Source organism: Gymnoscopelus braueri (assembly GCF_963280865.1).
Source record: "Gymnoscopelus braueri genome assembly, chromosome: 5".
Lineage (NCBI taxonomy): Eukaryota > Metazoa > Chordata > Actinopteri > Myctophiformes > Myctophidae > Gymnoscopelus > Gymnoscopelus braueri.
This window is the reverse complement of record NC_137606.1, coordinates 48,860,710-48,873,163: the sequence shown is the minus strand read 5'-3', so window position 1 is coordinate 48,873,163 and position 12,454 is coordinate 48,860,710. Positions and strand designations below refer to the sequence as shown.

Here is a 12,454-nt window from a genome sequence, read left to right as displayed (position 1 = left end):
TCATGTCTAAACAATCAAGACAAGAGGAGATCAAGAAATAAATCTAATCACCCACGCTGGCACAAACATGTCAGTCTAAAAGTGTATAGATCCCTGCTAACCAGCGCTGCCCAGGGAAACAAGGACGAGGAATTTTATTGGCTCACTATTGGATACATCGTAACATCGCTTCTTTAAGGGGACCGTAAGGGTCCATTTGGTTCCATTTGTACGGGTGGTTGCGTCGTTGTGTTTACATGTGCGGTGGAATAACGGCCGTTACGAGTGAAACGCTCAAAAGTTTCACTCGTCCTCTGTCTCCGTTGACAATTTTAATAATCCAAATGATAATAATCTGTTTAGGAAACTCTTAAAAACGCGAATGAATGACTAGTGTCGCCTAGTGTGACATATTCAATGTGCGCTGTCTTCTCAGTCTATCGTTGCCGAAAATGGCTGATCTACAAGCTCACAACGTGGTGCGAACAGACGCGGTGTGAGCTTGGAGATCGGCCATGTTTGGTGCGTGACACTGTTGTACGATGAAGTATAAATTGCGCTTTTAAAGTGACAGTACACACATTAACCAGTTAACAGTTTCTTCAATATTATTTTCCAAAAGTAAAAAGGTCACAAGTGATACATTTTGGCTAAAACAAAGACAAAAGAATAGAAAAAATAAATATGCATTTTTTGTTTATAAAGAGCTGAAGAGACATGGAGATTTTATAGTAATTATTACATTATGAAAGTTACTACTGCTCAGAACCTGGTCCCTGATGTTGACAGGTCAGTTAAAGCAAAGAGATGTCAGGTACATCATTTTTTTGTAAAAAAAAAGAAAAAAAGAAAATGATGTTGTTTTGACCTGAGCTTTTACTGTTAGGGTTAAAAAAGCATTGAGTGTCATTATTTTGATTCATTGACATTTTCTGAATTTTCGTTATTGTTCAATAAAAACGACTGAACTGAGTTCATTGTCTGAGTTGCATTGCTGATAGTAGGCCTCAAAAAAAATAATGTTGTGTACTGTAGCTATTTACTGAAAATATTTATCATTTTTTTATAATCCATCCATCGATTCTTCAAACACTTATCCGGAGCCGGGTCGCGGGGGCAACAGATCCCGAGGCGTTCCCAGGCCAGTGTGGAGATGTAATCCCCCCATCTGGTCCTTGGTCTGCCCCGGGGTCTCCTTCCAGTGGGACGTGCAATTAATTAATTCATAATTAATTTGTATATAATCTTCATAACATTTTTTAAAGTGATATGCTGTAGTTATAGCAGTGACTGAGACAACAGACTGAAAAACAATGATGTATAACTGAATGTGCATGAGCGTGCATGCGTGTCTCCGTGTCTGCGTGCCCAGTCTGCCCACCTCAAGTCACCATTTGACCAATCTTGCCCGGACACCAAAATGAGTTTGACACCCCTGGCCTAAAGCATATTCTCGAAGTGGCCTTGGAGCTGGTTAACGAGTCAGTCGATGATGGTTTCTATACCTACCTTTAAAGTCAGTATATGGCCCCTCTGGAAAACATATTATGCCCACCCCTGCTCTGCATGGCTGCAGTACAATTATGGAAGCTTTGGAATGTCAGTTACTGACACATCTGTCAGTACATCTGTGGTATAAGAAAATAAAATAAAAACCTCCAGTCGAGCTTCCCTGTACCTCCACATGGACAGGCTTTACCCCCTCAAGTGGTCAGATTTCCATTAGAGCTCTCATTAAAGAGCAGGATGTCTGGTATTAGAACTGGTTAAGTTAAGTGGACTTAACAGGAAACAGTGAAATTGTTTTAAGAGCTTCTGTGTGCCAAATAATGAAAACAAAATACTTTTGGATAGATTCTGCCACCTGCATGTCTAATTCTAGTATGCCACATTAACCTAAGCAGATGCTTGTTTCTTGATTATTCTTTAATGTGTATTATCGTAGGCCCATGCTTGGAAAGTCAGCGTAGTTAATGTAGCAAGAAGCACATGGCATGGGATTTAGATCTTTAGCTCTAATGATGGTCATTCTCTCCTCTCCATCTTTGGACTACAGACAATAATACTTAATTAACAGATTTGTCATGGGAGGTAATTTGCGTGCGTGCGTACGTAAAATCCTTAGCAGTCATTTAACTCTGAGGATTGACAAGGATTGTGTGGCTTTTGCTGCCACTAAACCCGCACAAAAGGGTAAAATGCACCCCTAAATGCACTGTGGCGCTGCCAAGTAAATAGCGGCTTGGTGCTCATGTGCCATTTACATGTATTTAAATGAGGTATTAGGTAATATGCCTCTATTTGGAAAGACAATCTGCTCCATGTACATGAGCCTCATTGCAAAAAAAAAATAAAAAAAAGAGGGTCAGACAGACACAAAGAGATAATAGATGTAAATACCGTACATAAACCAACTGGTGATGAAATATAATACAGCGTTCATGAGGCTCATTGCTGTAACTCTTCAGTATCTGTCATTTCCACACCTTCTCTGTCTTTCATCACTCATACCCAGAAACTCTCAGCGATGGCTCCATGTCACAAAAAAACAACAACAATGAACAACAACAGTGTTGAGCAAAACAGACGGAAAACATGAAGAATGACAAGGAACAGAAAGCAGGAAATGGCCACACTGTGAAGCACTGTTTGGAGAGGGTGAGAGAGGCCGGTTTGAGGAACATCTCAAGATGATTCAAGGGAAACAGATTAGGCAGGGCAGTGGCCTGGCATGTCGTTAGTCACTGGGGTGTCACCATTACAGATGGGTGGAGTGAGAGAAGAGGAGAGAATAGAAGATAGTGAAAGAAGGAGTGGTGAGGTGGGGAAGATTAGGAGAGAGAGAGAGAGGGGCGATGAAAGGGAGTGTGCAAGGTGGTGGATATAAGAGGAGATGGTGTGGAAAGAGATCAAAGTAATGCATGGATAAGAGATGGGACCAGAAATGGATTGTATGTGGCAACTCATATTGACAGCAACGTTGTTTGTGAAATTCCCTTCAAAGATAGTTTTATTTTTAGGTTTTTGCTCTTAAATGCACTAGAGAATTATATAGGCCTACCCTAGAGAATGTTCAGTGTCTGATAGTTGTCCTTTTAACAATGCCACACCCCACATATTGGTAACACTTGGTAACTAAACACCCCACCTCAAATATGAGATGAGGAGCTGACCCCAGATCATACCAATGATCATCTGACTTTGCCTTAAGAACATGTCACTATGTTCCAAACACTCAGCAGCTAAAGCTTTTATGGAATTATAATAGAACACACACACACACACACACACACACACACACACACACACACACACACACACACACACACACACACACACACACACACACACACACACACACACACACACACACACACACACACACACACACACACACACACACAGCCATGTCAGGAAGAAAAAATAAATCTGGTTTTGACGAGACACATATAATACCATGATGTTACAACATCATAAAATATTCCCAATTTCCCCCCCAAACCCCCAGCAAATCAAACCCTGCTTGTCGGATTTGTCAGATTCTGGAGGATCCAACATATTATATACATTCATAAATACTGGAACACTAAATGAGGGCAAAGAGCAAGGATAAGAGGTACTACAAATCTTCCTTTAGGGACATTTTTGAAGGGAGAAAAATATTTGACATGTAGTCTACATTTATTAAACAGGGGTGATTTTTCTGAGGATTTTAACCACACCAGGAGACATGTGGAAAGGGACATTAATGAGTCATAAATCAGGTTGATATGAATCATCCCCATAGCACCATTAGAGCAAAGTGTTCCCGACCTCATTCATTTCCATTAGGGAGCTGCCAGGGGGAAAATTGAAGGATTATTCCATAGAACTGGATTTTCTGTCTTCAAGCTGCCAACTTTGAAATCCTACAGTAACTCTTGTGGATCAGCCCATCATACCAAAATATACCAGGTTAATGCCATTCATTTGAATTCAGGTAATAATTGAGCGGTGTCAGTAAGGTTTATCTAGCCCTCTTTAAATGTCATCCTTCTTCCAACAATCGCCCTGATTCTATATTTTTATCGTTCATTTCCTTCAATCTCAGCATTGACCGTAATTAAAATGCTGCCTGACTACTGTCATTTTGAGGAGTCTGTCTGTCTGTCTGTCTGTCTGTCTGTGAACCTCCAGGTCTTTACTCCCAATTTCCAATGGTCTGTTCCCCGTGTCCCATTTCCTTACCATAGAGGTGAAGATGTATGTGTAGTAGACAGACAGCATTCCCAGCTCTGACGCCTGCAGAGAAAGACATTTAAGATGGAGGCAAGGGAAAGACAGAAGGGAGCGAGGGAGAGGAGGAGGGGAAGAAAAGATGGGCATAAAAAGAGTGAAGTCAGTGACTTCTCAGTCAGTCAGTGACTTCTGTGTAACTCTATCCCCATTTAACACAGGGAGATCAAAATGACATCTTGATAAGACCAGACACGTTCTTATCTAACGATGACTCTCAATAGATCAATTATTTTACTGTGTGCTGTATTAGTATGCAGCTCTAAACCCAGACTTATAATTTTATTACGTCAAAGTCATACGCCGTTCCGAAGGATGAGGTGAACAGTTCAGTTTGATTTAAATAACATTATTTGCAAAAAACAATGTACAGCTCTGTTTGCTGCTTTTTGATATTGGTGCAATGCACATTAGGATTTAATTTAGTTATCTACTAACATACATTGGTAAAAAAGAAAAAATATATATATACACATTTCTTTTCTTTTTTTTTTACTTATACTGCACTTATGAGTAAATCTCTAATTATACCTTCATTACATCCTCCCCCCATGGGGCTAAAGACATATTCAAAAGGAGCCAGGTGCTGATAAATAGCATTAGAATTTTTTAGCACCTGGCTCTGCTGAAATGTTGAAAATGCTAAATTACTGACAGTCCAAACAACTACAAGTCCATAAAGGGCAAGCAAATTCTGAATCAAATATAGAGGCAAAAGGAGATAAGTGCAGATAAAACAAATACAGTAACACATTTGGGTCTGACAGCTGACAATGAAATCAGGGGATTATATATACACAGAAGTAAACAGGACACAGGTGAACAACATTAACAAGTAGAACATGATTGGCTGGAGCTAACAGGATACAGGTGAACAAGTTTAACAACTAGCACATGATTGGCTGAAGGGGAATGGAAGTCACGAGACGGGAGAGTCAAGACAGGCAACAGTAAAAAAGAAAACAGGAAACCCAATAGAGTACTACAAAATAAAATTAACATAGCTGTGAAATAAAACCTAAGTACAACAATTAAACCGCAAAACAAAATAAAATGTATGGTACTACAAAAAAAGAACATAACAGGGAAACAGATCATGACACAATGCTCGCTACACTGGTACACCTAAATCAAATGTACCCACTATTCATTTGATTAGCTGCAGTTGTGTTTACTCTGTTATGAAAAGGTCCATTGCTGAAGGGTGCATGATGCAGCTCTGGGCCAAGTGCAGAACACAAAGTGCAGCACAGTGTAATTGGGTCATTGGCATGAATTTGTGCACCAGACAGGGCATATCTGTTATTTTATATGTCATATGGGTGTTCCACTTACAATAATTATTCCATGCATGTTTTTAGAGCACCTGCTCAGTGTCAGCATTTTAGGTTTATTTATTTATTTTTCCCCCAGGGAAACAAATTGGGTCAGTACAGATGTGGTCAACCAGAGTGCTTATTATTTGTATATTTTGTGTTTGTGGGTGCGTGGGCGTGTGGGTGTGTGTGTGTGTGTGTGCGTGCGTGCATGTGTGTGTCCCTTTGAAATACTATAGAAAATAGATCAGGAAACAAATAATTGCAGATGATACAGATACATTTTTACTAGCCTGTGAATGGCTTACAGGCAGCTAGAACGAGGACTAGAAGTGATATCTAGGACTAAACTAGACCATTGACCCCAGAGTGAAAAGTTTATGCTCAAAAAGCATTCTCAGTGGACACGGCGCCCAAGACATGTAGAATGAAGACTTTGATCCATTGCATAATGTACAGTATAAATACACAAGAACAGTTAATTAATGTTAAATGAACACCAACGTATCGTATCCACTGTCACATTTTTCCAATCAACTGTGTAGATTTCGTAAAGGCTATGAATCACTGAAACAAGATGATTTAATGTTCTTCTACGTATAATTTTATGTAATTTTATGTTACATCAGATATGGGTACATTCAATTAATTTGCTTTTTTATTTCAGACAATTTTTCTGCTACAGTGCTGTGTAGCTCTGTTCTTTAAACACTAAGCCCAAGCCAAGGCCAAAAGCAATTCATAACTTCACCTTTCATAATTTGCTGGATAGATTATGGCCGAGCACGGGATATTTTATTATTCATACCCTGTATATATTATTCACTGAGAGTAATGCAACATACAATATAGCATACAATACAAATATCTAGGGGTCAAAGCATAATTGAGGACAAAGAATGTATGAAAAGCTGCAGAAAATGAAATTATGCCCTTCCTGTTACTTTCAGCATTGACCGTCATCTTGAACTCTTCAGTCCCTCCCTCCCTACACACATGAAACAGAACAACCTCTGCTCTTGGAAGCCTGAAATTTATGAAGAGGTGTGGGGCCATAGTTGCAAATCTAACTTGTAAAACAAACAATGCTTTATTAACAAACTGCACACATACTACAGGAGCTTACTATCAATACCTAAAGATTGGACAGAGAGGCCACATAATCTGATGTCTAGTTTTTAAATGTGTAAGATGATGTATTATATGAATAAAGAACCAGTGTTATGGTTCAGACTAGTTATAATCCATGAACAATTGTTCTATGTTGAGTACCAGACTCACCCGTTCTAGAATGATGTGTGACATGGTGGCGTTGGCCTCTACGATGATAGTGGCAGTTTTGTCATCTCGTATCTCCTTGAGCAGAGGGGTGGGGTCCTGGCTGTCATCTAGCATACGTACAGACAGGGTCTCCTTAGAGATGAGGAACTGTCTGAGGAGACGCTCCAGGTTCAACAAGCCTATAAACACACACACACACGCACACGCACACGCACACACACACACACGCACGCACGCACGCACGCACACGCACGCACACACGCACACGCGTAAGTGGATACACAGACTTTATTCAGAACACATTCTAAACCAGTATGCCATCCGAATTGGAGACATACTGTAATAGTTATTTTTGTGTGATTTAGAATAGATGATTGCAAGCAGAAAATAATTTCAGGAACATTTCTAAACTAGCACACGAAACACTGTCCCACTTGGATACAACATTACATTAGTATGTGCCTAATACCGTACGTAAATTGAAACAACACTTTAACTTAACTCTATACAGTAGCTAAACAGTAAGAGTCTGCATAGTAGTAGTGGCTGATGTGTGCCTTTGTAAGTTGAAGTAAGGTAGTTATAGCTCATCGAGTTGTGAAGGGCCTGTTTAAGTTAAAGTGTTCACCAAATATAAAAAGACCTATTGAAATCAAAATATAAACCATAGACCCTCATCTCCAAATCAGTGTCACAAGCAGAAAGACACTTGACATAATGAATAAACCCTTAATTTGTAGTGGGCAGGTAACACTGTTCAGGGATAAATCAAGTCACAATTTTTAGGACATCTCAAATGGCGTACTGTAGTGTCAATTTGCTCTGACATATTCATTCACCCAGTAGTGAATTCATTCAAATCAATTAAGATAAAATAAAACAATTGTCAAGGCATCAACTTCTTAGGGATTGTCTCATGTATTTGAGTAGGTAACGGAGTACTTGATTCCAGTAAGGTAAGTGAGATTTACTCTAATTAGAATATAATTAACTTAATCAAGACATTCTCAGCAGCAGATATCAGTCACTGCACATACTGTACCAGGTCCACAGAGGTTGCCAGGTTAATTAGCCATAGAGCAGTTTAATGTAATTTGTGAGGTGCATTACAGTGTGAAATACACCTGACTGACTCCAACATAATATTCATCCACAGGGACCTGCTGTGCCAGTTACAATAAACCTACTCTGGGAACTTGGCAAATAATATAATATATAATATTGAGGAGGAGAGTTATAAGGAAAATCTGAAACTTTTTGGAGAAAGACCGATATTGACTGAGCCTCCACCCTACATCTTCATAGTAACAATATGCAATATCAGCATTGTGGATTATGATTAATTACAGCAGTTAACCTAAGCAGGCTTCTGATTATGATACTAGTGTACACCCCAGTAGTCCATGAGAAAAAGTGCAAGAGTGAGCACGAGTCATTAATCCAAGGACAGAACAGAACACCTGAGGACTTATGTAGCTAAAGGCGGATTCAGCCTGGGTCCGATTGTTTCGAACCGTTCCCGAGTACGATTGCCCTCTCCCAGCTGGCCAGCATTCCCATTGGCCAAGATTGTTCTGTACCAGAGTACACTTCATTCAACAGTAATGGTACTTATGTGTCTCATGGGGGCGCTGTGGACTATGGGGCTTTGGGAGATACAGAATATCATTCACAGAAGATGAGTCACTTGTCAGTGTTTAGAGTGAATAATAAAGTTTGACTGTGTTCCTGACGTTGTCTAGATTTATAATATAAACAGAACAACAATACACAACCAAAGCAGTGTGTGCGCTGGTCTTTGAAACCTCGCAATGTAACGTTGTCTGTAATTATCATATGACAGTGACGTCACTGACGCATCCTTGGTATTTTAGCAGTGACGTCATAGACTAATCCTTGCTATCTTTATCCTAGCTGCAGCGTTCGCTACACATGTGTTTTTTGTTTATGTTTTTTCACGGCTCGCGCTACTCAAACACTAGTGGGATTATTATTTATTGTCAACGTTCAAGTAGAACTATGAGTAGGTACAACCCAGCTAAAATAATGTGTCATTATAAAAATATATAAATGATATATGATTAGCAGTCCACTTCCTTCTGTTGGTACGGATGGCTTCACATTGCAGCGTTCCACACCCGAGTGCGCATGAATCGGACCCAAGACTACCTCCCCAGGTGATCCGTTCCGGGGAACGATACGCAACGTTCACACTATCACAACATCTGCCAAGTGGCCCCGGATGCGCACCCGGCCGGGACCATTGTCTGAATCCGCCCTTAATGGCTAAAAAGGCCTGACCGAGTCACTCAGTATTAAACAGAGGGACAATCAGTCTGTGGCTGAAGGTGCTGCTCAACTCCACTAGCTCATCATAGGGGGTTGGGAGGGGATCATCAGGATAGCTTCCATCTTCCTACTCATCCTCCCCTCCGCAATACCTCCAGATTGTCCAGTTTGTAGGCTTGTGTCCCTTGTGTTGAGCTACCCACATGTTATATCTACTTATATAAAGGGAGATTGACTTCCGCCGCTGACGCCACACCCACTCCATTGATTTGCACCTCTCGCCGCTGACGCCATACCCACAGCATTGATTTCGACTAAACACAACAACTAAATATGACATGTCACCACAACACCAGCCACAACACCAGCCACAACGTGCGCGCTGAATTTACGGGTGGCGTAGGGTACTTCTCATTGCTCACTACACATTTTCCACCTCGCAACATAATTAATTCTACTCACCACATTACGACCACACCGGACAGGGAAACACTTTCGCACCGTTTACCGTCAGCACAACCGAACACCGACGGCCACAGCCGAAACAACACGAAGCGGCGGCCATTGAAATCAGCGGTCGCTCGCAAAAGTATGCAAGGGATAATGCATTGGGGAGGTAGTCAATATTGAAATTTAAAGCCCTTCAGGGCGATTAACCACCATTATCCCGCTTATTACACGGCTACTTAATAAATACATAAATACATTTACCCAAAAGTAACAACAAAACGAAGTATTTCCTTGCTTATGGCAATGAAAGTACTCCATAAGTATTGGGCTGGCCGGACAAGTTCGCCTCGGAAAACAAATGACAAAATAAATAAAAACTCGCCCCAAAACACACTCGCCCCCATTCTATATACTGCCGATTTGCCTGTAATACCGCCGGATTTGCCCCGGGGCGACTGTGTTTTGGGGCGAGCGTTTTGAGCCACGATAAACAAGGAAGTGCAGTGGATCAAATACAATCACTTTTCGGTTATTGCATCGTCTATTTCTCACTTCAAATGTTTTCAAAAACCTTCTTGAGAGCAACGTTTAGTTGTAAATGACATTGGCTGTTTGTTTACATGGCTGTCATGTTGGATAAAGCATAAAACCAAGCAGCGCAGGTTAAATCTCTGCATCGCCACAACAACAACAGAAGCGCGTCCTTCGCTTCACCACCCAAAAAACAGCCGAAGGGGTTCGCCATGTTTCACGGGGGTCCGCGGGGGTCCCAACACTCCAAGGGGGTCCCTCATCTATTGTTTTTTTTTCAAATATATATATTTTTTAAACTTTTCTTTTGGAAATTTTTATCCCACGATTTTGGTACCCCAAAATAAGCACGCCCTCACTAGAGCCCCGTGCGCGGCTAGTGGGCCGGGGGTCCCAACACTCCCAGGGGGTCCGGGGACCCCCAGAGGGTCCCTCATCTATTTTTTTTTCTTTTTCTTTTTTTTCCCCCTTTCTTTTGGAAAATTTTATCCCACGATTTTGGTACACAGGGCAGAGGGTTTTCCTTGGCCTCTAGGGAGTGTACATACAAAGTTTTACATAGATCGGTGCAGTTATAGGTAAGAACACAAATTGGCCCGTTATAGCGCCACCTGAGGCTGATTTAAAAAAAATCAAGTGGAATTTCTTCCTCTGCCTAGTGAAAATGTGCGTGCAACATTTCAAGGAAATTGCATGCTGTGTTCATGATTTGAGGCATTTTGATCAAAATAGAACGGAACAGCATCAAATATAAACATAAAGTGCTGTGCACTCAAAAAACAATACTGCTGTACATTTCACGCCTAACAAGGCTCCTTAGCTGTTCTAATATTACTGTAAACATCGGCCTCTTGGGGCTTATTGCTTTATTAAATGATGATTAGGTGTTACAAATTCTATAATTGACAGTGATAGATGTCTTCTAATTCTCTTACGCCTCGTTTCAGATGCATTCTGTTGCTAGAAACGAGCTGTTTATCAAGATTCAGTGCCTGTCTCTGGTGGCCATGGTTTTGTTGTCATTTTGTCAACGATTGTGATGCAGGACTACAGAACAACCCCAAGCGGTATAGAGTAGAATTGAAATGGTACATTGGAGACAAAAAAGGCTTCCATGCTGCACTTCCATTTTCTTTCCAACCATTTGCAGCTTTAACATATACTGTAGCAAGTGTTTTCAGAATACACTCGTACTGTATCCTGTAGTCAAGAATAACCTCTCTAATGTCACCAACTTTTTATTACAGCATACTGATGTTATTTTATAGCTGACTGCAGATTGCTGAGCAAACACAAGGCCATATTGTTGTGGTGACAGGAGGCAGAAGCGTACCTGAGAGGATGAGTGAGCGCTACGATCGCTGTGAAGTGAGGGAGTGTTGGAGGAGAGCAGAAACTAAAAATGACGTTGTAGAGAAGCATATATTTGGCAGGTTCTATAGAAACTAAAACGACATTGTAGGGAATTTTATATTGAGTGAAAACCTGAAGGACAAAATGTACAGTAGCAGGACACAGGTTTCTTGCAGCTACGGGCCAGCTATATGGAACAATGCACTGTGTTAAAAGACCAAAGTTTGCTTCTGTGCTGTGCTGTTTGAGTGTGGAAAAACACACTCGTTTGAGGTCTGGTGTTTTGTTAAACAAATGTAAGCCTCCGGAATGGCTGATATGTCACACTCTTTTTCTTCAAAGCTCAGCACTGATTAGGAGAAATGTTAGCCGATGTCACACAGAGTCATTGTAACTTTATCCAGGAGCATGTCATTTTACTGCTCACTACCCTACAAGAAGGTGTGGAACAGGCACATGACATTGGCGGATTAGGGCTTCATGACACACCAAACCAGGATACATTTTTTCATACGAGAAGCAGAAGTGCATAGCCAAGGCTGAGCATATCATCAAGGACACTAACCACCCCAGCTACAGCCTTTTCACGCCTCTACAGCGGCAAGGCAAGCGATACCTACGTATGTATCAAAAGCCATTCCACCATACTTTGGAACAGTTTACGTCTGTCAACCATCACATGCTGAACCCTGTCGCCATACCAGTCTTGCCGACATAGGTCATCACACAGTCATTAGTCACTTAGTTATGTAAATATGACTATGAACACACATTCTATATCTGCGGCTAAATGTTGTCTCTACTTGCACAAGAAACTGTGACATTCTGCCTAATGTTTATTTTATTTTCGTTTGGACCATACATCTTATTTACATTGTGTCTTGTTAGCAGACTTTGTTTCCTTTGTTTCTTTCTCTACCCTTAAGACAAATTTTTTTACTGCAAAACACTTGGATCTTGTACAAAAACAAACATTTCAC

General features: G+C 40.8%; 1 protein-coding gene across 2 annotated transcripts in view; it reads right to left on the bottom strand.

The window, feature by feature from the left end:
* grik4 (glutamate receptor, ionotropic, kainate 4) overlaps positions 1–12,454 on the bottom strand; it is a gene marked incomplete at both ends in the record, with an annotated part of 123,948 nt that overhangs the window by 71,359 nt on the left and 40,135 nt on the right. For both annotated transcript variants that reach the window (XM_080428961.1, XM_080428962.1), the window contains 2 exons: positions 4,207–4,260; positions 6,852–7,030. In XM_080428961.1, coding sequence (XP_080285087.1) covers positions 4,207–4,260; positions 6,852–7,030 — 233 coding nt within the window. The remainder of the gene's footprint in view (positions 1–4,206; positions 4,261–6,851; positions 7,031–12,454) is intronic.